General features: G+C 36.4%; 1 protein-coding gene across 8 annotated transcripts in view; it reads left to right on the top strand.

Moving 5' to 3' along the window:
• Window positions 1-27,875, top strand: part of MPDZ (multiple PDZ domain crumbs cell polarity complex component) — a 171,459-nt gene that overhangs the window by 78,109 nt on the left and 65,475 nt on the right. For 5 of the 8 annotated variants that reach the window (XR_014326344.1, XM_082843314.1, XM_082843313.1 and 2 more), the window contains 10 exons: window positions 1,411-1,594; window positions 2,422-2,493; window positions 5,751-5,860; window positions 8,097-8,243; window positions 9,227-9,391; window positions 10,801-10,986; window positions 12,120-12,329; window positions 15,378-15,545; window positions 21,948-22,232; window positions 22,482-22,605. Coding sequence is in view for 7 of the 8 variants with exons in the window: in XM_082843314.1 (XP_082699440.1) it covers window positions 1,411-1,594; window positions 2,422-2,493; window positions 5,751-5,860; window positions 8,097-8,243; window positions 9,227-9,391; window positions 10,801-10,986; window positions 12,120-12,329; window positions 15,378-15,545; window positions 21,948-22,232; window positions 22,482-22,605 (1,651 nt within the window). In the remaining variant the exon portion in view is untranslated. Of the gene's footprint in view, window positions 1-1,410; window positions 1,595-2,421; window positions 2,494-5,750; window positions 5,861-8,096; window positions 8,244-9,226; window positions 9,392-10,800; window positions 10,987-12,119; window positions 12,330-14,470; window positions 14,588-15,377; window positions 15,546-21,947; window positions 22,233-22,481; window positions 22,606-27,875 lie in introns of all 8 variants that reach the window. The other 3 variants (XM_082843316.1, XM_082843318.1, XM_082843317.1) reach the window with 1 other exon arrangement.

The following is a 27,875-nucleotide window of genomic DNA, read 5'->3' as shown; positions in this document are numbered from 1 at the left end:
TTTTATAGTCATTTCACAATTCAAAAGGAATATCAGTGACTTTGAATTTCAACATTAAATTTATTCCAGTTTTCCAAACTGTTTTCAAATTTTATTTATTAAAAAAATAAGGTGTTATAATCTGCATTTATTTATTCAAAAATATAATTTGCTTTCCAAACAAACCTTTGACATATGAGCCAGTTTCTCATTTCTCATTTGTGAATATCTACTATGTGAACAGCACTGTTTTTTTGTTTGTTTATTTGTTTGTTTTGGTGGCCGCATGGCCTGTGGGCTCTTAGTTCCCTGGCCAGGGATCGAACCCCAGGCCATTGGCAGTGAGAACACGGAGTCCTAACCACTGGACCGTGAGGGAATTCCCAGCACTGTGTTTTGATGCCACACAGAGCCTGTCCTCTTGGAGGATGCAGAAATAAACCAAATAACGACAGAAAACGTAAAATTAAATTTCTGATAAGTGCTGTGAAGGAGAAATGGTAAAGGGGACTTTGACTAAAGTCAGGGGCCTCAAGATAGCTTAACTGTGGAAATAACTATTGAACTGAGATCTAAAGTACTTATGGGTGTTTTAGTAAATAGATAAGAAAGAGCATGGGCTGGAGCAGGCTGTCCAGAGAGTCTAGACTGAGGGAACAGAACTTGCAAAGACCTCACGGCTGAAGGGAGCACTGCAGGTCAGAGAAACGGAAATGGTCCTCTGGGGCTGGAGTGCAGAGCAATAGGCAGCATCCTGCAGGATGAGGTTGGTGATGGGAGGTGGGGTTGACACAGCCATCCTAAGCCATGTTAAAAATTTGGAGCATTGTCTCAAGGAGTGTTCTATGAAAGGCCGGGGGCGGGGGGGTGATGGAATCATATCTGTAGTTTGGAAAGGTCACAGGGGCACCATCAAGTGTTTTGTCATTTGTGAAATAGAAAAAGGGAAAATATGTTTTGAAGAGGCAAAGAAATAAAAAGGAAGGTAGTTTTGTCATCTTTGTTTTTTTAAAGCCGGGGTAAGTATGATTTCGGAATTCGTCAGCACTCTCAGTAGCCACTTCCTTACTGTCTTCTATACCTCTGTATCCTGCCTAGGACTGATTTCCAAACTTGACTGTGCATTAGGGTCCCCTAAGAAATATAAAAATATTTTAAAAGGTGGAGAATCCTGGCCCCCTCTGTAGACTCGCTGGCTCATAATTTCTGGAAGTGAGACCCCTTAGTTTGTATTAAAACAGATGAAACACTCCTGCGTGATTCCAGTGCGTCTGAGCCAGTACTGGTCCCCAGACAGGTTTTAGCCCATCCCCCCACCTAGGGGAATACTCATTCCCAATTTTGTTCTCACTGACAAGCAGTAACCGTGTGTTTTGTGGGTTGGTAATACAGCTATCCTTTTATTTTTAACATGTCTTGTTCTTATCATAGGTAGATGGCACAAACCTTCAGGGTTTTACCAATCAACAAGCAGTAGAGGTGTTGCGACACACAGGACAGACTGTTCACCTGACATTAATGAGGAGAGGAGCAAAGCAGGACGCTGAGCTCGCGTCACGGGAGGACGTCACAAAAGATGCAGTTTTGTCTCCTGTTAATGCAAGTGTAAGCAAAGGTAAGGCCACGTGAATCTGGTTTTCAGTTAGACTCTTAACATCATTTTGTATTTTTTCTAATTCTGAAATTATTTAAAGAGTCGCTTTTTGTCTTAAGTATTCATTATGAACCAAGTAAAAAGGGAATTTAAGATTAACTGGAACCAGAGATGCATCCATTAACTATAAAATGGGCTTCCGAATAAAGCAGATTTCTATACTGTTTATTCAGTCACCACCTCTCATTTGGAAACACGTGCAGTCATTTGCTTTCTGTCCTTGCCTTACTTTTGGATGTCATTGCTACATTTTCTCTTTAGGGGGAAATATGTTCTGCCTAGATTATGTGTTTGACCCCCATAATGTTTCTAAATGCCCACCCTTTCCTTGAAGGAATCAACTTTAATTCAGTGTGTAGGCTTGGCTAGCTCAGTCAGTAGACCATGAGACTCCTATTTCCACATTTAGAAATGTCATTCATAAGCTGTTTGTACATGGATATGTCTGAAAATCACTGAAATCCTCATGTATCTCCCTGATGCAAGTATTTATTGCTAGAAGTCAGGCTGTTGGTTTGAAAGTGTGCTTTATTTCTCAGACTGTTGACCTTTCTGGTATTTATGCCGTACACTACTAATTGCAGACCAGGAGAGAGGGAAGCAAGTCACAGGAGAACTTCATTACTTCTTTGTACCATTAACAGAAGAACTTTAAGTACATGTGGTTGATGAAAAGTTTACCTACAAAAAGCAAACTCTCATTTAGGTGTTCAAATAAGGCGGGGTTTGAAAAATTCAAGTGCTTGATTATATTACAGACGTAACTACTGAATTTTCTTATCTTTAAGAAAATTATGAAGAAGATGAAGATTCTTTATCTTTGAGGAGAAACACCAGCATATTACCAATTGAAGAAGAAGGTAAACACTTGGAGTCAGGTTATTATGTTCTTTATTGATTTTTAGAGAAATGATTTTTATAAATGTGATTCAACCTCTCTGGATATATTGTAAATTACAAAAAAAAAAAAAACCTTTCAAAAAAGATTCTTGAAAATCCTTATTTACAGATTGATTAATTGCTCCAGTAGATTAAAATAGTTTATAGCTGGCAGATTTTCTTGCTGAGTCCGTCTTTTTTTTCTTCTACTTTTTTTTTAATCAGAACCTTTAGGAATCATTCAGTTACATACATGGCTTTATTTCGTTCCCCTGATTTCTTAGGATAGATCCAAGTTGTCTCTTATTGAGCAAGCAGTAATAAAGTTAAAAGGATTTTTTAAATAAACACAAGAGAATCTTTAAAGCATAAGCTCTTAGGAATGAAATTATCCTTATTTTGGGGACTTTTTCTTCTAAATTTTTCAAAAGTTTTAAATTTTGAAAGGAGTTATATGAGAAGTTATTAAGCCTCTCTGAGGTTTCTCTCACTATATACCTAGAATTCATCAAACTGTTTCAGAAATTTTAGGGCGGCATAGTTTTAGTGTATAATTATGCCCGAATATTGCTGCCTTTGTTTTAGGCTGGATGCTGTGTGCTTCCCTGACCTGTCATATTGCTTTAGGTGTTTGATAAGTTAAATCCAGTGAACAAAGTCCAAGACTGATCTTCCTTATGAGAATTCTGCCCTTCACTAAATAATTACATTGAAGCTTTGTAGTTCTTTAAAATAGTTCCTCTTTCATTATTTTTTTCCTACTGAAAATTGTGATTTAACTTTTTTATTTTAAAGGGATATTTGTGTTTGCTGTGATATCCCAGGAGTGACAGGTGTAGGACTCTCAGGGATTTAGTCATATTTTGCTAGTTTTACACTCATAGGTGTAGAAATTATTTAGGATAATATGAATATCCAGAGGAGTGGGACAGGATAAAAATGTTTCAAAGCATAAAACTTGAGAGAGTAAGAAGGGATGGGTGTGGGGATGGTCTTGAAGGCTCAGCCATCTGTTTTGCTTTGGTGAATGTGCATATGTGTATGGGAGGCTAGGTGGGAGAGGGTCTAGACTTAGAATCAGGAGTCCTACGTTCTTTTTAAAATAAAGTAAAGGAAAAGTGTCTGAATGATTCTAATGCATCTGTTCTAGTGCTGGTCCTCTGACAGGGGATAAGATGTTGCCTCTTCCACAGAAATTTGACTCATAATGTGAGCCTGGACAAATCATTTGACTTCACAGTAACATCAGGAGACTGGACTTTTTTTTTTTTTTTAATTTTAATTTTTCAATTTTTTTAAAATTTATTTTTTACATCTTTATTGGAGTATAATTTCTTCACAATGGTGTGTTAGTTTCTGCTTTATATAAAACAAAGTGAATCAGCTATACATATATCCCCATATCCCCTCCCTCTTGCATCTCCTTCCCACACTCCCTATCCCACCCCTCTAGGTTGTCACAGAGCACTGAGCTGATCTCCCTGTGCTATGCAGCTGCTTCCCACTAGCTATCTGTTTTACATTTGGTAGTGTATATATGTCCATGCCACTCTCTCACTTCGTCCCAGCTTACCCTTCCCCCTCCCTGTGTCCTCAAGTCCATTATCTACGTCTGTATCTTGATTCCCGTCCTGCCCCTAGGTTCTCCACGACCATTTTTTTTTAAATTCCATATATATGTGTTAGCATACGGTATTTGTTTTTCTCTTTCTGACTTCACTCTGTATGACAGACTCTAGGTCCATCCATCTCACTACAAATGACTGGACTTTATGGTTTTTTAAATATGCCTGAAATCTGATCTTGGGACATTTGGGAAAGGGGGAGAATGAAGGGTTTTGTGACTGTAGGTTGGTTGTATGAATACAAATTTCAGACTGTTGTTATCAGCAGCTTACAGATTCCCCACTTTCTCCATTCCAAATCCCACCCTGCTTGAAGCACTGCCCACCTGTGTAAACACAACAGAATCAGAGAATGGGGTTATGGGAGGAGGTAGGACTAGCTGACCCTCCTCTTTCTAACCTTCATCAGCTTGAAAGGTTTCCTGTAGTCTGTGTTCACCGCTGCACATTCATACTTCTCTGGAATGAGAAAACACTCATTTTGGGGGGCTAGTCTCCAGAAATATATAGCTTACTGTTTCCAGTTTCTCAAAGAGAAAACAGAATCGTTTTATTAATCTGGCACATAACAAACCTGAAAAATAGTCCTGGAGTGGAAGCTCATTCATTCCACTAACAAGGAAGCAGCTAATGAGAAATCTGAATTTTAGAATACTCTTTAAATTTGAATGCTAAAAAGTGATATTGAAAATCTAATATAAGGAGTAGTGGCCTGTAGAGATTATTTTTTTAGAAGACAACCGTTATGAGTAAAAACTGTGATGTCATGGAAATCTTTGAATATGACTTGAAAATTCTTCTCAACCAGTTTATTTTAGCTAAGTGTTTTAATTCAGTATTGTTTACATAACTTGTTTAGTGATTTTCTTTTCTATTTTTTCATGTTCCTTTTTTTGCCAATTAGTATGATTCCAATTATAGGGTTTTAACTTAATGTACATTTTCCATTTGTTTCTTATTTTTTTTTTTTTTTTTTGCGGTACGCGGGCCTCTCACTGTTGTGGCCTCTCCCGTTGCGGAGCACAGGCTCCGGCCGCTCTGCGGCATGTGGGATCTTCCCGGACCGCGGCACGAACCCGTGTCCCCTGCATCGGCAGGCGGACTCTCAACCACTGCGCCACCAGGGAAGCCCCTTATTTTTTTATTTATATTTTCTTATTGTACATGGAGGTACATATATTATTTGTTAGTTTTTGCTAAGTCATAGCATGGTCCCTTCTCTACTCTGTAGAACCAAATGAAAATGAAAGAGATACACTAACATAGAAGGCAGTGTGACTTTTTAATACAGAGTCACAAGAGGGCCACCAAGTGAATCCTGGAGCTACTTGGAGTCCTTGTTCTTTTAAATAAAAGTTAGATAATATATGGATACTTTAATGGAACTATAGTTAAGACCTAAAAGATATCTCTTAAAAGAGAATAGTTTTGGAACATGCAGATGATAGGCTTCTAAACTGAATTATTAAGATGTGTAGAGAAATAAGAGTAACTCATGTATTGAGTGAACAGTCAGACTTGGTATGACAGGTTGTGATCACAGTGTCCCTGGTACCGAATGTTAAGATATGGAGATTTTTGTGGTATGTCAATAATTGTGTCACCTCTTTCAGGGTATCCATTACTGTCAGCTGAGATAGAAGATACAGAAGATGCTCAACAACAGGAAGCTGCCCTGCTGACCAAGTGGCAAAGGATTTTGGGCATTAATTATGAAATAGTGGTGGGTTAGCTTCTCCTCCCTAACTTCCTAACTTGTGAACTGTATTTGAGCAGGAAGTTCCTGACAATAATAAAGATGACCGTCATGAAGAGTCTTAGAGAAGTAGCAAACGCCCAGGGCTTTTTTCAAAGACCTAAATGTGCTGATTCAGATATTTAAAAATTTCAAGTTGGAGAGTAACCAAGGAGCTGAAGTAAAAATGAGATGGGAGTTTTAGAATTTATAATTCATCAGTGTTTCTTACAGTCGTATATATTATTTAGATATTAGGAAGGGTTTTTCTGATTCTTATTTCTAGGATTCGTGGAAAGAATCAGAATAGAATGACAGAATTTACTTGAAAATAAAACAAAAATCATCATGCCCTATGTACAGAACTGTAATTTCCTGTTTCTTCCTTATCACTCTTATGCTTTTACTCTCCTTGAGGGTTTTTATTCTGCATGCTTTTCTTTGTTTCACTTATGCCATAGTGAGCATTTTGTTTATTAAAGGTTTGCATACCTAGGGTAGCAGTTGTGATCTGCTATTTTAAAAAGAGGTTTAACAAAGTAGACAAAAATTATGAATCTTTAGGTATATAGCAGCAAGTTTCAGGAATTTCCAAAGGAACAATAAAATACTAGGTTAGGTAAAATTTTTCATATTGCTTATAATATTCAAGTAACTGTAGATTAGAAGCGATAAAGCACAACAGATAATGACATATTATATAAGTAATTACTAACATTTATTGAGTACTTTGTGCCAAGTAGTATTCTTAGTTTTTAATACTCATTACAAAGTTTTTTTTTTTTTAAACACTCAAGATGGTTAACAGTCAAATGAGATTTGAGTAAGTACAGCTGCTGTTACCATTTTAAATTGAGTCAAGGAAAAAATACAACAAAGTCCAGCTTAACTGTAGTTAATTTAGCAGGAAAGGAAAGTTGGGAGATTCCTTCTGTGGGGTGGGGTTAGCGTGACTGGCACAAATAACTGAGGCTGCACTCCTTCAGGTGCTAACTGAATAGTGAAGAGCACCCTTTCACCAGCCATTTTCTCACAGAGGTCAGACCCGAGACCGTGGACTTTTAACTGCTCTTTGTGCACATGCTCTCTTGGTGGCACTTCCATTAATATGTCAAGCGTGAGATTTTACTATAAGTAAGAAAGAACTAAGCTATTTATAGGTCTTCATTAAACTCCAGGTAAATATTGACATAGATCTGGACTTCAAATTATTTTTTATGTAGTTATACAGCAAAAATGAAGTTACAGGAGGAGTAGTAGAGAGAAGGATTGATGGACATTTAAATGGGGACCTGGAGAGCTGCTCGGAGGAAGTGATACCTAAATTGGATTTTAAGAAGTAGAAGGATTTCATCCAGCATTAGATTGCAAAGTCAGATAGTGCAACATCTAGTATTAACCCTGTGCTTGTTATCATTAAGATTTGAAAAAGATCTTTTATAATTAAACATTTTTCTCAGTCCTTTTATCCCTCAGTTTCCTTAACTATAAAATAAAGGGGATAAAGCAGATCATCTTTAGTATACTTTCTGATTTTAATATTATAATGAATGGACTCTTTGTGAAAATGGTGAATTCCTAACGTTTTTCATTATTTAGTGTAACAGTAGGAAATAGAAAGTTTATTCTCCTGTTTTAAGCTTTGATTCACTTTTAAAGACAAGTGTTGTCCACTTGATACAGTGTATGGTCCAGAGCCTGGGCTCTAGGTTCAGACTGCTGAGGTTCAAAGCACTTTTGTAGCTGTGTGACTCTGTTGAAGGTAACTTCTCAGAACCTTGTTTTCCAATTTGGGAAGCAAGGATAGACATTGTACCTATTTATGAGAAGTAAGTGAGATAATCTGTGTAATGGGGTTAGCACAGTCCTGGCACACGGGAACTGCTAAGGATGCGCCTTTTCTATCCTGTTGTTTGAGCTCAGGCTTTTGATTTTATCTGTGGTCACTCTGACTACCCTCTATCTGTTATCAGCACCCGTAGGCACTGCAAAGTGTCTTGGGTGCTTGCATCTGGCTACTTCGTTTTGGTTTGTGTTGGTTCAAGAAACTGATAGATATCAACACTCTTTCCAAGGCAAAGCTCTAAACGTTTGCCGCTTTACAATAAGGGTTTTGAAGCTTTTGTAAGAAACTTGACCTTTTAGGGAGTGAACATAAAATACATACAGGAGAAGAAAATAAATGAAAGAATATTAAAAATTGTGATGATTTTTCTTGTTTCAGGTGGCCCATGTGAGCAAGTTCAGTGAGAACAGTGGGTTGGGGATAAGTCTGGAAGCAACAGTGGGCCATCATTTTATCCGATCTGTTCTACCGGAAGGTCCTGTCGGACACAGTGGGAAGCTTTTCAGTGGAGATGAGCTATTGGAAGTAAGCAGCTATTTCATTTTCCCCTTTGTAAATAAAATTTTGAAAAGGCTGTGGGAGGCTTAATGTCGTGAATAAGTAAGTTCTTATTTAAAATTTCTCCTCCAAAGTGTACTTGAGAAAGATAGGCAAGTAAAACTCCAGCCAAAGCAGAAATTTCAATCTGTATGTACATTGATCTTACCTAATTCCTTGCGTGGTTTTTGTTTGTTTGTTTGTTTTAGGGCCGGAGAACTATAAAAACTTTTCTTTAAAAATTTTGAAACATTCACTTTTTAGAATAGGTAATATATTCACATGTTTCAAAATCACAAATACAAAGATATACTCCAGTGAAGTCTCTTTTCTGTCCCAGTCCACTCAGTTCTCATCACCCTTCATTAGGTGTAACTGCTTATCATTGGTTCTATGCAATCTTCCAGATATTTTTCATGAATAAGTAAGAAAATTTGAATATATTCGCTTCTCCCCCTTTTAATAACATACTAGCATATAATACATGCCATTTCCTATCTTCATTTTTTTCATAATGAAGATAATAATGATTATTATGATATATCATTTAAAGAAAATGATATAACATATCATTTTGATATAATGATATAACATATAATGATATAACATATCATTATGTTATATAATAATGATATAACACATCATTTAAAGAAAACTTCTCCTTTTCCCTCTATCCTTTGGGAATGATTTTATTAACTCTCCCTTTCCAAACTATTACACTGGCATATGAAACATGAGTGAAAGCTAGTGATTTTCCTGTGAGTGCTTTAGAAGTCCAATTCCAACAAGACTGTAGTGTTGCGTGTAGATTGTTTTAGGAAACACCACTACAGATCCAGCTATCGTTCTCAGCACAGCAGAGCCATGGTTATCCCCCGAGTACAGTTTATATTTATGTAATTTAAAAAATGGTTTTGAAAGTAGTCCTGTTAGGAAATGTTCTTTCTTGGCCCACTTTTCTTTTTGCACAGGTGAACGGCATAACTCTACTTGGGGAGAATCACCAGGATGTGGTGACTATTTTAAAAGAACTGCCTATAGAGGTGACAATGGTGTGCTGTCGTCGAACGGTGCCACCCACCACCCCGTCAGAGTTGGAGAGCCTGGACTTATGTGACATTGAACTAACAGAAAAGGTACCAGGTTTGCAGATATAGGAGACTAATCTGAATGTATAATGGAAAGGTTAAATGTTATTTAAAAAATTTTAAGCCTTTTTTCTCTTATTTGATATTTGATTTCCTCACAAATCCTGTGGCTTATGGGATAGACCTTGGAGTCAGACAGACGTGGGTTTGAATCAAGCTTGGCACTTACTAGCTCTGCGACCTTGTTCAAGTCACTTCATCTTCCTGAATCTCACTTTTCTCCTGTGTAAAATATGAGTCTTGATGCCTATCCTAGAGGGTTGCTCTGTAGGTTAAATATGATATATAATGATATTAGGTATTACTGTGCATGTGTGCTTGTATAATTTATTCACACTATTCCTATGAATTAGACACTCGTTCCCCTTAACAGAAAATTGAAATATGAAAGTAGTGAGTATGTGGTGCATATGTAGTAGAAGATAATTTTATGTAACCTCCCCAGCCCAGCGCTTGTCACAGGCGTGGTAAGAATAGGGGAGAATAAGAAACATAATTCCAAACTGTGTAGAAGTCAGTCTAGCACCATACATATCCAAATACATTTTATGTGGTGTAATGGTATTTATTATTATAATAAAGCAGGTGGACGGATTTGCATCCATGGTCCTACGTGCAATAATTGATAAAAAGCAACGATAGTATTTAAACTAACATTTCATCATCAAAAGCACATTTTTCCTATCTAATGTGGAACCAGATTCACTTTAGTATATTTTTACTAAAAGAAGCTAATGTTTTGAACCCCTGTGCCAAGTGCTTTTTAAATATTACCTCACCTAATCCTCAGAAATTCTATGAGATGGGTAAGTGTGAAGCCCAGGTTAAGAATACTGCTCAAAGCAACACAGATGAAAAATCATAGAGACAGTCTTCAAGCCAAGGCCAATCTGACTTCAGATCTCGTCCTGCCATTGTGCATGTTAATTTATTAATGAAATAATCACGTGTACAGCTCACAGGATTTTAGAACCCTTATTTGCCTAGAGTACAGAACTTTTACATAGCCACTTCCTCTTGAATTGTTCTTATTTATCATAAGAATTATTTTTCTTTAATATCAAAATAGCTTCACATTTTTTTTTTCTAACGATAGACGTGATAACAGACACTGATGAAAAAAGTCAAAATCACCCACCATCATGCTGCCGAGATGTAATCACGATGTATTTTTATAGGAGCTCTTTGAACCATACATTTTAAATGCCTATTACAAGTTAGATATTTCTGACTTGCTACTTTAATTCATAATGGTTTCATGAGAAGCTGTTGCTACTCATATGTGAATGTTTTATTCTGGACAGATGCTGGGAATCTTTGTTTTCCTTGTAGTGTTTGTATGTGCATCTGTGGATCTAGTGCATCTGAAATAAGAGCTGTCTGGTCTGTTTATCCAGCCTCATATAGATCTAGGTGAGTTTATCGGGTCCTCGGAGACAGAGGATCCTGTGCTGGTGATGACCGATGTGGGTCAGAATGCAGAGGCGGTTCAAGGACCTTTGGCCATGTGGGAAGCCAACGTTCAGAACATAGAGCTGGAGAAAGGGAGCAGAGGACTTGGTTTTAGCATTTTAGATTATCAGGTAAATATATGCTACTTTTAACAATTTAAAAAAAAAAAGATGACAGATACTAAACATATATTGTTAATAGCAGAGAAAAAGCAGATAATACTGCTTAGATTTATCAAAGATGTATTCTTGTTTCTAGTAAGTCTTTCAGAATAATAATTTATATGATTAATTGATTATCGTAAAGCATTTCTTCTGACATTGAATTCTTTGAGCTCTTTTATATTTCAGCTCTTGGAAGTTTGAAGAATATGCAGAATACTTTTTAGGAATGTTATAGAAATATAGTCTTTCTGTTCCTTTGGGGAATATGCCTAAATTATTTTTATTTCCTTGCTCTTAACTGATGGTTCATATTTGAGTGGTAAGACAGAAACTATTAAATACTTACTTCTTTTGTTAGAAGTGAATGATAGGCTTATAATTGGATATATTGTAAATTCTAATATTCTTATTATTTGACCAAACTTAGGAATAATCTTAAATTGGTTAGGTGTAGCCTGCATCCTCATGTTGTGTTCTGTGTTGAGTAACTGAGGGCGTGCGAACGCCAGTCTGATGAAGTGCAGCTGCTGTTCCTCATTAATTAATACTGAGCTGGAAAGCCATCTCAGATGACTCCAGGGAGTTGTGTTCTTTCTAGGGCCTGGTTCTGGAGTCTTGTTCTAATATTTCTGTGTATCTGAAGACACTGCATCACCAAATATGATATGGCCTCCTTCTGTATTTCTTCATTTCAAAAACAGGCCCTTCCCTCACTATACTCACATCTACCAATGGCCCACAATACTATCATCTTATCAATAAACGCTGCTGTTAATAATTCATGGATCTCAGATGATAGTTATAAAATTGAACAGTTTATCAAAAGTTAAAGTTATAATTTTACAGTTACCTGTATAATTTAAGAGGTCTACTTGGGAACCATGGAAAAGTGAGGGTGCCACTGTTTAGCGTAGACTTTTCCTAAACTCTTTCAAATGGATATATCCTTCACCCAGATAATTCACTGGGAGTGTTGTATCAAATTCTTAAAAGACACTTGGAACAGTTACCCATCTGTTACAATTCAGAGTGTACAACCTGTAACAACATTTTTAAGTGTAGAAAGGAGCTGCCTTCTCTTTCCTTTTTGGTCCTGCCAGGATCCAGTTGACCCAGCAAGCACTGTGATTGTAATTCGTTCTCTGGTGCCTGGTGGTGTCGCTGAAAAGGATGGACGACTTCTCCCTGGAGATCGACTCATGTTTGTCAATGACGTTAACTTGGAAAACAGCAGTCTCGAAGAAGCTGTCCAGGCACTGAAGGGTGCACCGTCAGGAACTGTGAGAATAGGAGTTGCCAAGCCTTTACCCGTAAGAATTCAGATTTTGCTGATTTCTTTTTATTTGCAAACAGTATTGGCATTCAGGCTTTTATCTTCAGGTGTTCTCATGATTGAATCACGACTTTTGGTACTTTTCATCAACATGGTTATTGGCTCCATGAGTGTAAAGATTTAATTTTGAGTAATATTTTTTAAAAGAGTAAAGGGCAGAAAACAGCCAGGAAGTTCAGAAATAAATTTAAAACTTAGCATTCTGTGGTTTACTTTTCACCTTTTTTATTCCAAAATAAGGTCATGATCAATATAGAATCAAGTATTTTCGAAGAAATAGGCTTTAAAATAATCTATACCAGTATGGTGGCATATTAGAGAAATTAATAGCATTAACAACTGACAGTGGAATCTTTAATTATCGTGGAAGAAAGTAGAATCTCTGTCAGAGTGGGTTAAGTTCCTATATTCTAGTGACTTCAATACATTTGTTGTCTAATTACTACAGAGCAAGAAATTGAAATTTCCAATGTGGGTTCATCAGCTTATGGCTCTCCTCCTGGGAGGGAATTACCTTCATGTTATTAATTACTGCAATATAAAAACAACTAATAAATTCATGCTATGTAATGTCAGTATGCTTATTAGGTATAGTGATTGCAGCATAGCACTTATCACTGAATTGTAATGAAATATTAGAGACAATCTCAGTATTTGGTTTTTTTCAGTGTATAAAATATTTTAAGTGAAAAGGCAAATACACCTTTTCTTAAGAAAACACATGCATAGATGCATTTGCATGAACATCAAATGAAGGTTTGTTGACTTTGTCAGAGAGTTTGTTCAAATTGTAAGCTTGTTAATATATTTTAAATGTTTATTAAATTTTTCATTCTCTGCTCTTTATTCTACAATAAATTTCTGTAACCTATGAAAATATATTTATGAAAACACAAAGAAAGGGAGGGAAAGAGGAAGGGAAGAAGGAAGAGCATGTTAAGCGAACCTCAATCAAACCAGAATTATAGAAATCAGAACAAGAGATCAGTACAACGGGGAGTGTAAGAATGAAGATAGGCCATTATGGGACGCTACATGTTCATTAAGATTGACCATACATTTGGTTCCGGTCTTTCTGTTACACAAAGAAAACGGCAAACGTGACTAAATATATGTTTTTTACTGCCCTTATCGGGAAACCATGCCACTTACTCAGAAGCAATCTTTTTTTTCCTGGGTAGATCCAAAATAAGTTTCTTTCATAAGAGTATTTAATATTTCAAATTTAATATGCATTGCAGTATATGATGAATATCTCTTTTACGTAAAGTGAGTTTTACTGACCATTAAACTCTTATGTGTGGGAAAAGAAGATAAACATTTTTTCTCTAAAATATTTCTGCATGTATTGGTGATATAGGCAAGACAATCTAAATATTTTAGCCTGTTTTATCTGAGATTGTAATAAGAATGCTAGGTTTTCGGTCACTGTGATCATGGTTATAATTTGATATCTCAGGAGTGCAATTTAAGCATGTTGTGTACATACAGAGTTGTTGTTGGTGGTTGTCTTTTAAAGCCGTGCTAACTTAAGAGACTTCACTGTAAGGTTCACTAACTTTCCTTGTCAAGGAAATTACATTCTTTAAAATAATATTCTAGTAAGGGATGACAGAGAGAAATTGGTCCTTCTTTTTAATGTTCTGTTTTTCTTCATCTTCTTTTATGTCTTAACACCTAAAAGTTGCCTTCTTTCTATATTAAGAAGTCATTGTTTAACCAAATATTTGGCAGGTAAAAATGACCAGAAGATTATTATAATATAAAAAATTACTGATTTTGAATATCTTTTATAAGAAGGATGAAGAAATTGGTAGAAAGGGATTCTCATCTAACAGATGATGTTGGTATTGGAATAAACGTCCTCATTGTATCTTAAAATATAAAACTGTTAAATATGAATATTTATCATATTCTGTGCTCATCATTTATGTTAAAGTTGTATGTTTATTATGACTTTATTATTTGAAAACATTATTTGAAAACTTTCCTGTTTTTTCCTCTCTTCCCCTTACTTTTTCTCCCCTCACCCTCTGTCTTCCCTTTCCCTCCCTCTTTCCTGTTCTCTCTCTTTTTCATGAACTCATCCTCAAACACTGGGCTTCATTCTCCCTGCAGCTTTCACCAGAAGAGGGTTATGTTTCTGCTAAGGAGGATTCTTTTCTCTACCCACCACATTCCTGCGAGGAGGAAGGGCTGGCTGACAAAGCCCTCTTCAGGGCTGACTTGGCTCTGGTTAGTGGCCACAGCTTATGTGTACATAATGTGCATCTGTACTTAATGTGCATCATCATGACTTAATTGTTTCACTTGGTTCTGCGACAGAAAATAGTAATAAGATTTTTTATAAAATGTCGTGAAATTGTCTAGCTCACTCTTTCTGAGCTTTCCATCAGTAGACGTTTATAACTTACAGCTTCACTATAACCAGATCATAATAAGGTCCCGTGTTTGTTAATATAATTTCACCATGAAATCACAGATATTATTTTTGATTTCCAGTGATCACCATAAAATTCTGGACCTGTAACTTGAATGGTTTTAAAATCTAGTTAAAGGATAATTTAAACAAAATATATTGTTTTTTGAGCTTTACAAATAGATAATTGCTTAGCTGCCTTGTTGAATAATAATTTATTTTAGTTGAATAGGAAAAGTGATGATCTCATTCATTTTAATATAAAATTCTAGGAGTTTGGGCAGCTACTTTTTAAAAAAATGTGAAGTGGAAAAAAGTATGTTTTTAATTTATGGAAATATTTATACTTAGAATTGCTCCAAGCCCTTTGTAAATTGTTACCTTTTGCCCTTTTATTGATGGAATAAAGTAACCTTCTATGCTAGCACCAGTTTGTCCTTGTTCTGTTGCATTAGTTTCTGATATGTTGAAGAGGGTGAAGAGGTCATGTAGAAAATAGAATAGACAAAAGAATGAAAGCAGTATGCCCTTTAGTCTCAAGTGGAGACTTTGTCATATATGTATCAGAACAGAATTCCCAACTGATATTATTGTTTTTATTCCTAGGTGGACACAAATGATGCTGACTTAGCAGATGAATCTGCCTTTGAGTCTCAGTACTCTCCTGATAACGACAGTATCTACTCCACTCAAGCCTCTATTTTATCTCTTCACAGCAGTGCTTGTAGTGATAATCTGAATTTTGGTCCCTCCCTTCCATCTTCTCCTCCCAAGGTACAAAGGAAATGCCATTTTATTTATGGGAAAACTTTGTGCGTAATTTCCCAGAGGTCATTGTTAGTGGGGTGTTTTGGGAGGGGCATGTTAGAGACATTATGTTTTTCCAGTCAGGGATTCATTATCAGATTAAAGTGCAGTTTCCTTTAGGTAGTGTTAATTGGGTATCTTGTAGACTCCAAGGGACTATTTAAATCTAGGTTCTGTGATACAGCGTGATAGACACAAAGGTTCAAAACTTTGATTAGGATTTGCATGTTAGACAGAAAAATTTTAATGAAATGTATTTCTCAAATTGTGTTCTTGGCGGTGTCTACCTTGGAAAAATTACAAGAGTTACTTTATTTTCTTAATGGTTTTAAAGCTGACTTTCATGGAAAGTTGGACAGTAAAATATTCCTTTCATTAATTTAATATTTATTAGCTAAGTTAAAGTTAATGCTGTCTTACGTTTTTATATAAAATGATGCCAAAGAATACTTTATATAAAAACCCCAGTGAATGGCAAAATTATGTTTAAGTCACTGGATGCGAATGGAGAATTTAGCTACTCTTTGACATGTCTGTGCCATCTAAATTTTAGAAATAGATTATTGGTGTAAGTGCCCCACCCAATGCTATTTATTTTCTTGATGACACACTCTATAATGTTTATTAAGTAATATTTTAAAACTTATCCAGTCTTTTGGGTGTGGAATGATATCTTACTGTTTGAATTTGGAGCTCCTGATTACTGGTGAGGTTGAACAAGTTTTCCTATATTGGCCATCTGGTTTTCACTTCCACCAATGGCCTCTTCATATCTTTTGGCCATTTTTGTGTGGAGTTGCTTGTCTTTCTGTTGATTAGTTGGAGTTGTTTATATTTTCTCAGAATTAATATAAAGAGCAATTCGGTGTATATTTATGAGTATATGTGTGAGTGTGTATACTTTAAAAATCTGAAAATGTGTGGGAATGATTTCTTTCAACTTCAGGAAAGAAGTTATTCTTGGAGAAAAAATAAAGCATGGGAATTAGCTCTATCTGTAACACATTATATCCTTTAAGAAGAAAGAGAGATTGAAGAAAATATGCCAAAATATTAATGTCTGTTAAATCTGGGCAAAGGGTTCATATATGGTTATATTTTCCTGGGTTGGAAATATACTGTAAATAAATATAAAAATTAAGATAAAAGACTGAATAATAATTCTTTCTTAAATATATGAAATATATGTTTTTCACGTAAATTCAGTGGGAAGGGAATCTGTATTTATGTATAAGTTGAAAAGTGGAATTTCCATAGGCCTTGGGCAGTTTTCCTCCTTTCCTGATTAACAGGTAACTTTTTGGCCAGAACATTTTGAAAGCATTTTCTTTCATGTTCAAGGTGCACCTGTTACCCTTGTAAATGATGCTGGGTAATCTCCTTGAATTGGTTTGCAAGGTATAATCTTGAATAGAGCAGCTGTTCCTCTCTCACCACACCTGAGACTGTCTATCTGACTGAGTACTTGTCTGGAACATATTCCATCTTTACTGGCCTCAGGGCTGGAAGCTGGGTTCATCTCCTCATGGAATCTCCTAATCTGCAGCATAGCACACTCCTTCTTGCCAGTGGGACAGATTGCATTGTTTACCTTAGTAATTGTTACTTAAAGGGATTACACAATCTGGATACTGAGAAGCATATATTTTACAGGGCAAATTCTGGCTGTATGCAGCACAACGTATTGGCTTACTGAAGTCTGTTTGTCGTTTTTTTTTTTTCTTTTCATTAAACAGTTTACTCTTTTGTTGAAGCAAATTTTGGCAAGCTGGCCTATTAACTGAAACATTTAAAGTACAAAACAACAAAGAAGATATTAATGAGGGTGTTTTAAAACACATTGTGAAACTCCTGTGTGCTTTCGGTTTTCTTAGAAAGTAGGGCTGTTTGTGTATCATGGTAAAGCTCTGCAACTTTTTTTTTTTGGCTTGTTTGTTTTTGTATTTGTTTTGTGGCATTTTTTTTAGTACCTAGATATTTTACTGGAAAAATGAAAAAATTAGATGATTCATTCATCTTCCTATTACTTTGCACTAAATTTATTTTAAAAAGAATGGCAGTTTGTTACAGAATATAGAGTAGACCATTTTTCTTAAAGAAAAGTGAACTTGCTTTGGAATTCTTTAATTGATAAAATCATACCATGTATTATACTTAAGAAAAACAAAGAAGCTTCCATACAGATTTGAAAGAAGGATATAATAGAGTGTGAGGATCTCAGTGATTCCTCAGGCTTTTGACTTTGCTAATTATGTAATAATCTCATAGCCTTAAATGGTGGCTGGAAATGCACAAATAATTTTACCTCTCTCCTTTACCTTGATGAGAAGCCTTTGGACCATTGCTAGGTATGCTACTGGAAGCTCCAAGAGCTGATCACCCAGAGCAGGGACTCATCATGGAGGGAGGTCTTCCCCCTAAGGGTACAGCCTGGGCCATGACAGCTGCTTAGACGGCATAGGGCTGTAGGCATATGGTAGACATCCTTTGCACAAATTTCTCCCATTTGGGGGATCATTCTGCTTTTTTTTTTTTTAAAGGAGTTATATTTGCTTAATTTGATTAATTATCATTTAAGGACTTAAGGGAAACAACCATTACTCAAAAATCTGAAAAATATGGCCACTTCAATGGTATTTGGATTAATAGAATCAGGTCACTGAAATGTGGATTTTAAAGGCAAGAAGCCAATGGGTTTTCTCATTATTCTAGGTTTTAACTTTTCGATTAATTTTTTTGTCCCCCTTTCTTTGTCACCCCAAGACATAATAGAATGCAGAAATAATTGTTTTAGAAACTTACTAAATACCTGTAGACTTTCGTTTAAAAGCTCAGTATAGTTTTGGGGAAGAAGATGCTTTCATTTATTTTTCCCTATTTTGGCTTAAAAGTACAGTCAAAAAAGATTCAGTGGCTATGTAATGAATCTCCTCTTCTTATCCACACGGCCATGCCCGACACTCCCTAGTAAACCCACGTTCTCACCCTTGCTCCAGGGATGAAATGATTACCAGTTTGATGCATGTCCTGCATTGCTGAATATTGGACCCTCTAGGAAATGCTGTTGTTTCTAGTGCAAGTTGGACTTCATGTTTGTCACGATTGAAACCCCTCCTCATACCTTGCACCCCAAACAAAACTAATGGATTCCATGATTTTTAAAAAAAAATCTATATATTTAGAGGGACAAATCTCCACTTAGTGTTTTACTGTAGCCTAAAATATTGCTGCCTTCACATTTAAGTTTAAAATGTTGATACCATTTTTTAATTTTTATTTTTTGGAGAAAGGGTTAGTCTCAAAAGCTAATTACATCATTCTAGTCAAGATGATGAGAGTGATTGTGGAAGTCTTAGTGACAAAACTGCAAGCTCGCAAAGGTATGAAAGATGTTGCCTTTTCCCTCAGTAGGGTAAGAATACAGATAATAAAGGAAGGGTACCTTATCTCAGAAAGAGTGGGAGAACAATTTAAGTTGGAGCAGCTGTGCTTATGATATATTTTTAAAAGTATAGAAGGACTTCTGTGATAGTTATTACTGAAGAAAAGCAGGTTGTGTCCAGTGAATGTTAAGTATTTAGCTCGTCTATGTAAACATATTCTGTGGGTAAATGATGTGCCCAAGTATAACATTATATGCATTACACGTAAAAAAAAGAGCTATTTTCAAATATAATTGGCATTTTAATTTAACCTTTCCCCCATTTTTCCTAAGAACAAGAATGTGAAAAAAAAGCAGAACAAGAATAGGAGGCACCTATTAATATGGAATTTTGAAAGACTTCAGTTTAGATACCAAGTTGCACTGGGAAACCGTAGTTATTTTTGGACATCTTATGAGGGAAGAGCTGCTTTTCTTTTAGATCCATGAGACTTTTAAAAATAAAAGTCGGTTGTTCAGCAACTAGAAATGTTTCTGAAGTAGGCGTATGTTGTCTGCTATGTTGATTAGCTCTTTCTTTTCTATGTGCCGGTGTTAACTCCTTCATGAATAATTCATGGAGATTTCTGTTATATGATTTATAGTAAACCCCAGCTAACAAGGGCAGCTTGACCTCTTTTTGTGATGAAAAGTAGTTTTGATTGTCATCTTTATTTGAGAAGTGGTAGGGATGATTTACTGATAATTATTATAATAATTAATTTAGTAATACAGAAGCTAACCAATTCTCTAGTAAGTACGTTGTTTTTTTTTTTCATAAGACTAAAATAAAGTTGGTTGAATGAGCCAACAGGTTGTTATTTAGGTTCTAGGAGTGTGGAGGATGATACTTTCTGTCCTTTGTTCCTGAGGATTTTAAAGATGGTATTTGCTTATATGATATTCCTGCTTGCCTCAGTGCTTTATACGAGGAATATCTGATATTTCCAGAGAGACGAAAACTTGATTGAACAAGAGGAATGTAATAAACTGTGTTGGAGCCATTGATTACCACCTTAGAAAAAAAATGAAAGAGACCCATGTCTCATACCACACCCTGAAATAAATTCTAGATGGGTTAATACTGAATCTGCCAACTAACCATTTATAAAATTGGAGAAAAATACTATAAAGCATTTCATTTACTCTGTGCAGAGGAAGGAATTATTAAGCAATATATAAAACCAAGAAGCATAAAAAAATTGACAAATTTGATTACATAAAGAATTTCATAAAAAATTACATAAACAGTTCTTGATCACATAAAGAATTTAATTTCAGCATGTATAGGTATATAACATATACAAACTTAAAAGACAGGTGACAAGGATTTCCCTGGTGGCGCAGTGGTTAGGATTCCACCTGCCAGTGCAGGGGACACAAGTTCGAGCCCTGGTCTGGGAAGATCCCACATGGAGCAGGGCAACTAAGCCTGCGTGCCACAGATACTGAGCCTGCGCTCTAGAGCCCACGAGCCACAGCTACTGAGCCCACGTGCCACAACTACTGAAGCCTGCGCACCTAGAGCCCGTGCTCCGCAACGAGAGATGTCACCGCAATGAGAAGCCTGTGCATCGCAATAAAGAGTAGCCCCTGCTCACTGCAACTATAAAAAAGCCCATGCGCAGCAACAAAGACCCAACGCAGCCAAACATAAATAAATAAACTTATTTTAAAAAAAAGACAAGAGACAAGCTTGGAAAGTACTTAACAGTATATATCACAATGACTTTATATTCAGAATACGTCAATGACAACATATTTACTGACAAGGAAATCTCTCATGTTAAGATATTAAAGATACTTCAGAAAAGCAAGTAGAAATGTACTACTTAGTATATAGTTTAGATTTTTAAAATGAACATGTATACGTGCATGTTAATGTGTGCATCTGTGCTTGTACATATGTGTTAGACAGATACATAAAAAATTTGATGAATAAACACCCAACAGATGCCAGCCCCTTATTTCTACTGAGGAAAGGACTGGATGAATGAGCCATAAGGGAAGACTTGCATACTATACCCTGTATGCATACATAATATACCTCTGTATGGCCTGAATCTTTTTTGAGGATAATGTATTCATACCCTAATTTTATACTTTAAAAATGTCAGTAAAAGGATTGAAGGAACAATTAATACACTTATTCAACAGCAGTTCATGGAGGAGCACTGCTTGTCCAAAGCACATAAGTGATGCAATATATGGGTTGTAAGTAGATACATGTATTTATGTAGATCTGTAGAATTTTAGAGTTTCAGGGAATTTTAGAAATTATGTAACATAAAGCCAAGAGAGGTTCTGTGATATATAGATTGTTAATAAGAGAGTCTGGATTAGAACCTACATCTTATGACACCATTTCTTAGTACTATTCCTTCTGCTACAACTTGCATAATATTTGAGAAAAATTTCCCTATAAAAGTATGAATTGTATGACTTCCTTTTCAACTACATAAATACCTACAAATCCCTATCCAAACAGTGTTTTTCTTGGAGGTTCTTATAAATTGAAATCAATTAATGTCATACTGTTTATCTTTGAATTTTATAATGAATAGAAACTTTCAGACAGATTGGATATGAAATACTTTCTAAATGAGATTTAGAAATATATATTTACTTTTCCTATATGTATTGAACTCTGAGTAATTTTATTAGTAGAACAGAATATTATGTCTTAATGATCTTAAGTACTAATATATTGTACTAATATGACTCAGTATGAGATGTATGATTTGCAGGAAATGTATTCAGAATCATTTATAAAAATAAACGTGTTTGGACTATCAGCTAAGCAAAGAATGTATGTTTGCTGATACTTCTTGAGTAATTAAAAATCATGTTGTGTTTGTTTTTCACTAAATAGTTGTTCATTAAGATCTTACGAAATGCATTGATGCAGTTCTGGCCATAATTTTTATTTTTTGTTCTTTAATCATCAGGATGTTACTGAAAATTCCTCAGATCCAGTACTTGACTTGCATATGTCCTTGGAGGAGCTATATGCCCAGAATCTCCTGCAAAGACGGGACGAGAGTCCGCCTTCAGTGGACTTGAGCATGGGGACTGCTTCTGGCTTTACCATAAATGACTATACACCTGCCAGTGCTATTGAACAGCAATACGGATGTGACAACACAAGAGTGTGGACTGAACCTCACCGACCAAATGAAGTTATATCAAGTGCAGAACTGAGTTCTCCTGTGCTGACTGATTCAGCTGGAAAGGTAACATTCTCAAGAGATGGTTTGTGTATGATGATGAGGTTGGGGATAGTGAGGGGTTCGATTATTCTGGCTCATCTGGAGCCAGCGCTTTCCTGATACTGAGATTTTCAGAAGACAACCTATGAACTTGTTTTGTTTGTAGGTTCTTGCTGAATAAAGCATAACCAGTTAGAGAACATAGGTGATGTTGAAATCATGCTCCAAAGTCTAGTTTTCCTTTCCACATGACTTATTTTTATTTTCTGACAGGGCTCCAAGTTCTTAATTCAACAGGGGTCCCTGGCCTCTGCTGCTGAGTGTGTCATGCTCCAAACTATATCCAAAGAATCTTTCGAGAGGACTATTACGATAGCAAAAGGCAATTCTAGCCTGGGTAAGTTTCTTATTTTCCACATACACCTTTCCTCCCAGACCCCTGGCCAAGAGGAGATATTGAACATAGTTTCAATGTTTTTGAGTATAGATAAGATAATAGATGTTGTAAAATTTCCCATAGGTTTTTTTTTAAGCATTTAAAAAATTTTCATTTATTTATTTATTTTTGGCTGTGTTGGGTCTTCGTTGCTGTGCGCGGGATTTTTCTAGTTGCAGCGAGCGTGGGCTACTCTTCGTTGCGGTGCACGGGCTTTTCATTGTGGTGGCTCCTCTCGTTCCGGAGCATGGGCTCTAGGTGCACGGGCTTCAGTAGTTGTGGCACGTGGGCTCAGTAGTTGTGACTCGTGGACTCTAGAGCACAGGCTCATTAGTTGTAGTGCACGGGCCTAGTTGCTCCAAGGCATGTGGGATCTTCCTGGCCCAGGGCTGAAAGTCATGTCCCCTGCATTGGCAGGCAGATTCCTAACCACTGCGCCACCAGGGAGATCCCTCCCTTCGTTTTTTTGGTTATTCTTTTTATGTACTTATTATTTTTATCTGAAATGGTTAACAGGTTTGTTTAATTCAGACTAGCTTATAACCCTCACTCTCCTAGTTATTTACAAGTATTCCTGAGCCTCATTTCCATTCAAGTAAAAGATATACGAAGCGTTTATGTATGATACAGCAAATCAGAAAAGGCATCCTTAGAAAATGAAAAGTCAGAGATTTGGAATTCTAAGTTCTTTGGAAAAGGAAATTATTAGTTTCTTTGAATGCTACCAGTTATGCATAAGTCAGTTTGTATTTAATTTCTTTCATTTGCTGAAATAAAGACTAGAAAGACAGGAGGTGCGCAACAACCAAAATTTAAGTGCAGTTATTCAATAGTCCTTCCCAGGTGGCAGGATTTTTGTGTCCTTTTTTACCTATACAGGGTTGTGGCTGGTTAATAATCCCAAATCGCCTGAATTGGGCAAAGAAGACCCGCTGTAGAAATAAAATCCTAATTACAGTAGCTAAAATTATATCCAGGTAGATCACATTTGTTCTTCTTTTGAGTTAAGCAGTGACATGGCTCAGCTCTGTCTTTAGGGCTCGGTGCTGATCAGTAGGGCCATAAATCAGCTTCCCTGGAGGTCTGATTACAGCTCAAGACTCTCTGGTTAGCTGTGCTTCAGAGAGCTTTTTCCTCCTTCTAGGATGTAGCCAGCCAGCACCCTTCACATTGGTGTCTGTGGTGGGGTTTAGTTTCCTTGTTGAATTCTGGACTTGGCAGAGAAGCCCAGCAGTGCTTAGCTGGTGACTGGGATTCCGGTCTCTGCCTCCTTCTAGATTTTGTTCCATTTGCTGGCAGCTGGGCGCTACCAACAGCAGCTACATGGAGACTTATAGCAGAGAATTTCTACTTAATTAGCTTTACTATTTCCTATACATTACATTTAATAGAATAATATATAACTTAAGCTACAGAACTTTCTCTAATTCATTAATTATGGGATATGTACTATAGATACCTAAACATGTCAAAAATATCTCATCTGCTAATGCAGTGTTTCTGAAAGCATGTTGCTTACAATACTAGTTTTGTCGGCTGTTAATAGGAGTTATTAAATGGGTTCCAAGTTTCAAAGTTTGGAATGTGATAAACTTAAGGAGACAGGTGTTTCTGTTTTCATCACTCAGTAGCTTTGATAGTCACATGTGCACTGTGGATCTCTAAGAAAGGTTACAGGATGCAGCATCTCTCACATGTCATTGGCCTTTTTTTTTTTATTAACTCATTAGACAGAAATTTTGCAGAGCCCATATGAAAGATCCTATTCTAGTATATTTATTTACTCAACTCTCAAACATTAATTATTTTCTGTATTCTGGCTACTGTGCATAGACACCATTATATAATCATTTTCCTCAAGGAATATGAGGTTAGGAGAGTAGACAAACTGACTTCTGAAATCCTCAGTGCATTAAAATATCATACCTGCTGTGAGAGACCCTCATGCAGAGAACATTGAAGCCTTAAATGAAGGAAGAGTTGATCCCTGCTCTCTGAGTGTGGAGGAGTTTCTAGAAAGGTTTCAGAGGAGAGTAGATGTTTGATTTAGCCCTTGAAAAAGGAGATTTCTACCACCTCGTTGAGGCATTGGGAAAGTCAGAAGAGCCAAGGCAGAGAACTGTGAAACATCACTGAAGTTTGTTTGGTGTGGGTGAAGTGTGGCATAATGGCGGGCAAAGGAAGAGTTGAAGCTGAAGGAATGGCAGGTGGGAGACAGCTGCCGGGCGAGTTCTTCGTATGCAGGACACAGGACCTCCCTCAGGACACCCCCTGCCTTAAGCGCCAGTGGCCAGTGGGAGCTGAGGGCAGAGGGGTGACGTGACCAGATGTGTGTTTTACGATCATTCTGGCACAGGTGGATGAATTAGATCGGAAGCAGCTGGGAGGCTGCTGTAAGAGCTGGGGTTGGAGTACATTTGATTTTACAGTCTGACCCTGTGGATTGCCCACCAGTTCTTAGTTTGCTGAGAGAATGTTGAATTTTGTGAAATCTTTTCTTTCATCTGTTGAGACAGTCATATGGATTTTTTTGTTTTTTCTGTTATGACGTCGGGATATATCCTTTTTTTAGTGTAGTACAAGATACATAACATGCAATTGATCACTTTAACCATTTTTAAATGTATATTTCTGTGGCATTAAGTACATCACATTGTTGTGCAACCATCACCACCATCCATCTCCAGAACTTCATCTTCCCTGAGTGAAACTGTACCCATTAATCACTAACTCCCCATTCCCTCCTCTCCCCTATCTCCTGGCATCCTCCCCATTCTCCTCTCTGTCTGTAAATTTTGACTACTCTGGGTACCTTATGTAAATGGAATCGTATGGTATTTGTCCCTTTGTGACTGGCCTATTTCGTAATGTCTTCAAGGTTCATCCATGCTGTAACATGTCAGAATTTCCTTCCTTATTAATAAAAGGCTGAATAATATTCCTGTGTGTGTGTGTTTACACCAAATTTCATTTATCCACTCACCTGTCGTTGGAAACTTAGTTGCTCCTACTTTAGCCGTTGAGTTTTGATTTTAAAAAAATATACCAAAATGATTAGGATTTTGGAAAAAAAAAAGAGTAGAAGGTGAAGTGTCCTTGCTTTCATATCCAGGAATCCATTTATACCTCAATAGTTTGATTTTAACATTAAAATATAAAAGAACTCTTTAATTTGCTGTGTGAGACTAAACCACTTACTTGTGTGAAATTATAACACCATTAGTTTACAACCAAACTGTAATATAAAAGTGTTAACATATATATGTAATATATATCTTTTAGTTTTACTTTTCTGCTTAGTTTCCATTATTTGAATAATGTACATACCCAAAATGCTTATAGGGTTTTGTCCTTAGCTGTTTGATTTCCTGGGACCCAGTGGAGTTCCTCTGGCATCTTGGAGTGCAAGTTCTGTATGCCAAAGCAAGAATATTTCTCTCTTATCTCATTTGACAGGAGATTTCAGTATTCTACGATGCCCAGAGTAACTAGATGTAAAGGATAATGAAAAAGGCCTATTTTTAAAATCTCAGTAGAACATTAAAACAATTTAATTAAAGCATTCATTTAAGCTTTTAATGTAGGAAGGTGTTGCCTTTACAACTTGAAGTAACAAAAAGTGTGGTAGCATTTTAGAATATCTAATTGAGACTGGCTTCGTGCTGGTAGGAGTGTGTCATGAAAGGGTCTATCACTGAACACATTTTCATAGAATAGGTCTCTTCTTTATGTGAAGTTGTTTGCAGTTTTCACTTTCTGGGTAATTTGTTTCTTTCCTAGTTATAATCAGAAGAAATTATTAATAAATGATAGGCTTCTCTAAAAGCTGTCATCATCCATTTGCTATGATTTTAAGAATAACCTGGGTTTTTTAAACTTTGTTAAATTTAGTGGGGGGGATGTTATATGCAGATATACAAAGTTATGTACATATGCATGTAGTGACCTTTGAAAAATGTAATCGTGATTATTTTTGATACGTCTGTGGTACATTGGCTAATGATGTTGTACTAGGTCTTGAAGGTAAAAAAGTAAGAAGGAAAGGAAGGTGTTACCTTTTCTTCGCTGATGAGGTACAGAAACATAGACTCAGAAATTTCTCTGGAACCAGGACTCAAACCTGAGTCTGTCTCTGGTTTTCACAAACCATACAAGGCACGTGAGTCCTTAAGTCACTCAGAGCTGCAGTGGCATTGCTGTAATAACAAGCTTCATTTTGAAGCTGAATTACGGTTTGCATTAAGACATTAGAAAGCAATGTAGCTTTGGATTGGAGATGTCTTTTAAATATATTCTGTGAGTTTTCTTTTGTACTTTACTGAGCACTTTGAAAGGAACACTACATGTGCTTTTCTCAAAAAATTCTTTAAGCAACCTTGAAAGTGGACATTATCCCCATATTACAGATGAGTAAAATGCAGGTCATTGTGAGGTTAAGTGAGTTGCCCAAAGCCACACTGATTAGAAGTGGTGGAACTCAAATTTGGAACCAGTTTTTCGGTTCTACAGTACATGGTTTGGGCTATGCTACTATACCTCTTTTAGGAAAAAATTGAGAGATCTTATGAGTTACAATCAAAATCTAGTCAGTGGATATTACCTCGAAGTTATTGAAGCCCGAAAATGATCATTTGGTGAAAGGAAAGTACAAGCTGAGCTAACTGATGTCAACCTCTTTGTTCATGTGGTTGACATGACCTGACAGTCTTAATAACTGGTAGAGTCATGAGTTAAATATGCTGTTAAGAATTAATTTAGAGGTCATGTTGACCATAGCTCGTGAAGACTTGGTGCATGTCTGTGGCTTGCTTTATTGCAGAATGCATGGTGCCAATGAGAACAAGATGATGGGTTAGATTCCCAGGATGGGCCACTGAGTTAAGTTGTGTTTTGTAGTCATACATTTGGATTTTGCTATAGTATAGTTGTCTGGTGTGTCTTGGTGGGAAAGATGGCAGCATCAGAGCAAACCAGCGTACCTATGGAAACGTTTCAGAGCCAGCCTCTTTGCTTGTATGAAACCCCCCTTGGATGAAGCAGTGTCTAGACTTGTTTTTTGGTTTATGTAAGCTCCTTAATAACAGTGCACTTAAAAATAGTTTGTATGAATCTCAACAGAATCTTTTAACTACATTTGATTAGTGGTTCATTCCTATCAGAAAATGGTAACTAGGAGCCTGGATGGCCCAAATCCAGGCATGAAATATGAGGTTGGAAACACATTGTAGTCA

Source organism: Leucopleurus acutus (genome assembly GCF_964270905.1).
Source record: "Leucopleurus acutus genome assembly, chromosome: 7".
Lineage (NCBI taxonomy): Eukaryota > Metazoa > Chordata > Mammalia > Artiodactyla > Delphinidae > Leucopleurus > Leucopleurus acutus.
Note: the sequence above shows the minus strand (reverse complement) of the source record. Positions and strands in the feature narration are given on the sequence as shown.